General features: G+C 36.8%; 1 protein-coding gene across 1 annotated transcript; it reads right to left on the bottom strand.

Moving 5' to 3' along the window:
* Positions 1-202: 202 nt before the first annotated feature.
* On the bottom strand, positions 203-3,266 carry LOC128558216 (monocarboxylate transporter 13-like). The gene is made up of 3 exons (XM_053547083.1): positions 3,065-3,266; positions 1,485-1,649; positions 203-915 (listed from the first exon to the last, which is right to left on the bottom strand). The coding sequence occupies exons 1-3, from the start codon at positions 3,264-3,266 to the stop codon at positions 362-364; spliced, it is 921 nt and encodes a 306-aa protein (XP_053403058.1). The 3' UTR covers positions 203-361.
* Between the last annotated feature and the right edge of the window lie 864 nt (positions 3,267-4,130).

Genomic DNA, 4,130 nt, shown 5'->3' with positions numbered 1-4,130 from the left:
AACTTTATACGTAACTTTATGTTAAAGCACATGTATTCAAGTTTAAACTGAACAGCCAACCTAATTGCGGGTTACAATAGACTTAGTCGGAATAGAGATTTCTATCATTTGTTTGGAAGAAAGAGACAAACAAATGACATACGTATCTTGTATGGGCTCATCTGCATCTTATTTAGAATACCTACCAGCCACTGAGGGTCCAATTACTTGTCCGGCAGCCATGAACAACAGTAGACATCCGTAGCCATTTGAAAATCGATGAAGACCTAGTAGATCGATTAAAATTTTCACTAACAATGTTCCATAACAGCCTGAAAGTGCACCAAATATAATCGAGCATGCCATCAAAGTCGAAAATGAACTAAATACTGGAACGAGGCAGATACAAACGCCAGACAAAAAAAAACGATACACTGTACAAATTAAAAGTATTTACACGTGGGTGTTGAGCGACAGCACCGTATCCTAGATGCCCGAGCAGGTTAGCTATTCCAAGTCCAGATATTAATAATGCACTTTTATCCGGATCAATTCCCATTTGTTCACCGTAAGCTACATGTATGAAAAGAACCGATAAACCACAACAATATAAAAATATACTCACACATACCATTATATAGCCTAACTTTTTAAAAGGACTTAAATCTAGTAAAGGCTGATTTTGATTTATTTCATTACTTTTCACAGGACGAATCAGAAGTCCTAATGCACACATATTTAATGAAACAGCACCAAGGATCAAGAAACTTTGTTTCCAGTCATATGCGTTGATTAACCAGCGAATAAGAGGGGGGTAAATCAAAATTCCTACGCCTACACCAGACGTTGAAATTCCAGCTGCAAGAGTTATCCTTTTGTCAAAGTAACACGAAAGTGCCGCCATCGCCGGAATGTAAACTAATGCAAGGCCTGTCCCTAAAAGGAATAAACAAGAACATAATTCATAAGGTCAACAAGTGAACTGTCTATTACATACATGTATAGCATTTCTATTTTTATTGGGTTCAGAGTCACACTGACAGAATTTAGATCATAATTATGGCGACTTTTCCAGCTTTTGGTGGCGGAGCAATGTCCAAGGTTTCCATCCTGGCATTGTGTTAGGAATGGGCGGGCACCTGGGTAGAACCAACAACCCTCCGTAAACCGGTTTCATGGCTTCCTCGCATGAAGAATTCTACAGTCTAATCGAGGTTTTAAACCCATATCGGTAAGTGACAAGCGATTCGATGTCAGCGATCACGGCCACGGCTGTCACTATAACGTTTATTAGTTATAGCTATTAACTGGAGATCATAATATACATTTAATAAACATTCACTGCCGTAGTACATGGTGTACATAGCTCCAACCGGATATATGTGTTAGTATAGATGACAATAGGATCAGGTAAGCAACATAAAATCGTATCCGTCAGTTACGAAGGTTTAATTGGAACCAACAATTTTCTCTTTATCTGTTACCTAGTTTATGTATTCAGTTACCAAACGCTGGACCCAACTGACCTGTTATGACTCCAAAGGCGAACAATATAACAAACAGATTATGTGCAAAATAACACAGGCACAGACCACCGCTGACCAGTCCCGCGCCAACTATTATAACTGGTCGGAAACCATACTTGTTCGTCAAAACACTTGCAACGGGTCCTGAAATAAATACATGTATTATAATTAATGCATGCATACTTGATATCTCTCCGCATACAAGAACATATAGAAATTTAAAATCGAAATCATAATTTGAGCCGCGCCATGAGAAAACCAACATAGTGGCTTTGCGACCAGCATGGATCCAGACCAGCCTGCGCATCCGCGCAGTCTGGTCAGGATCCATGCTGTTCGCTAACAGTTTCTCTAATTCCAATAGGCTTTGAAAGCGAACAGCATGGATCCTGACCAGACTGCGCGGATGCGAAGGCTGGTCTGGATCCATGCTGGTCGCAAACCCACTGTGTTGGTTTTCTCATGGCACGGCTCATTTAATATTTTATCATAGGTTGAAGTAAGTTAACCTCAAATGAAATAAAACAAATGCTTTTGTTTTTAATGTCTTTAATGTCTTTCACAAATTATGTACACTGAATTAAATATAGGGCAAAAATTGCACCTTTAAAGAATAGTTACCAATTTCAGGAGATCAGGTGTTTTAATTATAAGGTCAAGCGAAACAGTTCAATGTCAATCATAAAAAGGTCATATCATGAACCAATATACGAGTAATGAAAGAAAGATCAGTGTAAACTGAGATACCTGAAGAAAAGATTTGCTGAAGCGTTTTAAGATGAAGGTGACGTGTACCGCCCCTTGAACATTAAAAGGAAGAAAAAATGTAAATCAGTTGCTTAAATAAATTTTACAAGAAACTGTTTTGGAAGCATATAAACAGAATAATAGAGATTTGGTTTAAATGAGTCTATTTATGAGAGGTAATGAAAAAAGCAATACCCCTCACGCCCCTAGCTACGGCTTAAGCGGAATTCTATAGCATATATATTCGACTCCATGATTCCAAAGGACCACACCAAGTCCAGGTACTGGGAAATTTTTTTTCGGCACAATATTGCAAATTAAAACTAGCGGTGTCCCTTCTGGATTAAAGACAAACCACAACCTACTGACCTACTTTCTCCTCTCACATGAAATTCGTGAAAATCATTCTGATAATACTGGTATAATACAGCTATATTACAAAATGTCAGGTGGACAATTTAGGCCCGCCCTGAATAAATGTGAATAAATGTGTTTTCACAACTTTGTTCAAACTTATGTAGTCAATCTCTTTAAAGTATAGTTTTAAAAATATTGATTGATACACATCTTACACTGTAGAAACAAAATATGGTCAACATTCAATTTAATATTTACCCTAAAAACTGTGCATTCTGCTACACTTATTCCATAAAATGTTTAGACGTTAAACCTAATATATCTCACTGTCAGTTTGTAACGAGATACATGTACTTGCATGCATAATGCCCATCATGGAAATACAAAAGAATACAGTTATTCTGTGGCGCGTCTTTTAAGTTCTTTAACTTCTGTAAATTTAACAAAACGTTTACCTGTAACATACATTATTGCTGCAGGTGATGACACTACCCATGCTGTCACAGAGTTGGGATGGTGAAACACATCCAGGAATATCCCGGTATAAACTCCAGTACTCCAGGCGATACCGTAACATATCACATTTATAAAGAACGAACTTGTCAACACAACATATGCCCAACCTTGATCAATGTTTTTATGATTCATTTGTACCATATGCGTGTATAAAGTTATTTTTATTAGCATATTTTTACATTTCGAGTTTAATACAAGAATAATGCAAACTATCTATGTTATATGAGAACATACAAACAGTAAATACTCTTTATAAAACGCTTGCGTCACACGCAACACTACAAAAATTATAAATTATTCAAGCGTAGTAGCGTACGTTTTGAGTACGTACAAACGGTCATCCAATTATGTAGACTGAATTAAAATCGCATTTTTAATCGTTTGCAGAAATCCATTTTATCAAAATAATTACAGAACACCTGCCGAAGTAAATATTCATGCCGCGTACCTATAACGCAAGAGCTATTAAACTTTTAATTGAAGGATCAATACACCTTTGCAATGTATGATTTAATAATGTATATATTCAGTTTATTATTTTAATCTAATATTTATATTTTATATCTGGTAAAACCAAACATATCTCCAACATATCCTGTGTCTAATACTCGCAAGACAATAGAAGTAAAACTTTTGTAGACAATGTCATGAGGAAGACATTGTTAGACTGTGTACTGTGTTATAGACAGAGACTAGTGAAGCTGTCCTTGCAAAATCTTATGCAAACACCAACGCAGTGATCTCCCTTGCCGCTTCGCTCATTGATGAGCGAAGCGGCAAGGGAGATCACTGTGATGAGCGAAGCGGCAAGTGAGATCACTGCGTTGGAGTTTGAATCTTATGAAGCAGCAACATTACAATTATTGGAACGTTGATGAACGAAAATGATTATAATCTAGTCACAGCTCACAATTTTCAAACAGCTTACAAATATCAACTATGTATGTAACTACGTAGAAATAATTGACAAAGACTGATTGTCTGTCGTCGTCTGCACAACTGGTA

This window comes from Mercenaria mercenaria, chromosome 7 (assembly GCF_021730395.1).
Source record: "Mercenaria mercenaria strain notata chromosome 7, MADL_Memer_1, whole genome shotgun sequence".
Lineage (NCBI taxonomy): Eukaryota > Metazoa > Mollusca > Bivalvia > Venerida > Veneridae > Mercenaria > Mercenaria mercenaria.
Note: the sequence above shows the minus strand (reverse complement) of the source record. Positions and strands in the feature narration are given on the sequence as shown.

Bases quoted from the DNA above. Each gene is read 5' to 3' on its own strand.
- LOC128558216 (XM_053547083.1), bottom strand. From the start codon at position 3,266: ATGGTACAAATGAATCATAAAAACATTGATCAAGGTTGGGCATATGTT. The intron at 1,650-3,064 runs GTAAACGTTTTG...TATTTATTTCAG, and splicing joins AGCAATAATGTATGTTACAG to GACCCGTTGCAAGTGTTTTG. The intron at 916-1,484 runs GTAACTGAATAC...TATTCCTTTTAG, and splicing joins TCAGTTGGGTCCAGCGTTTG to GGACAGGCCTTGCATTAGTT.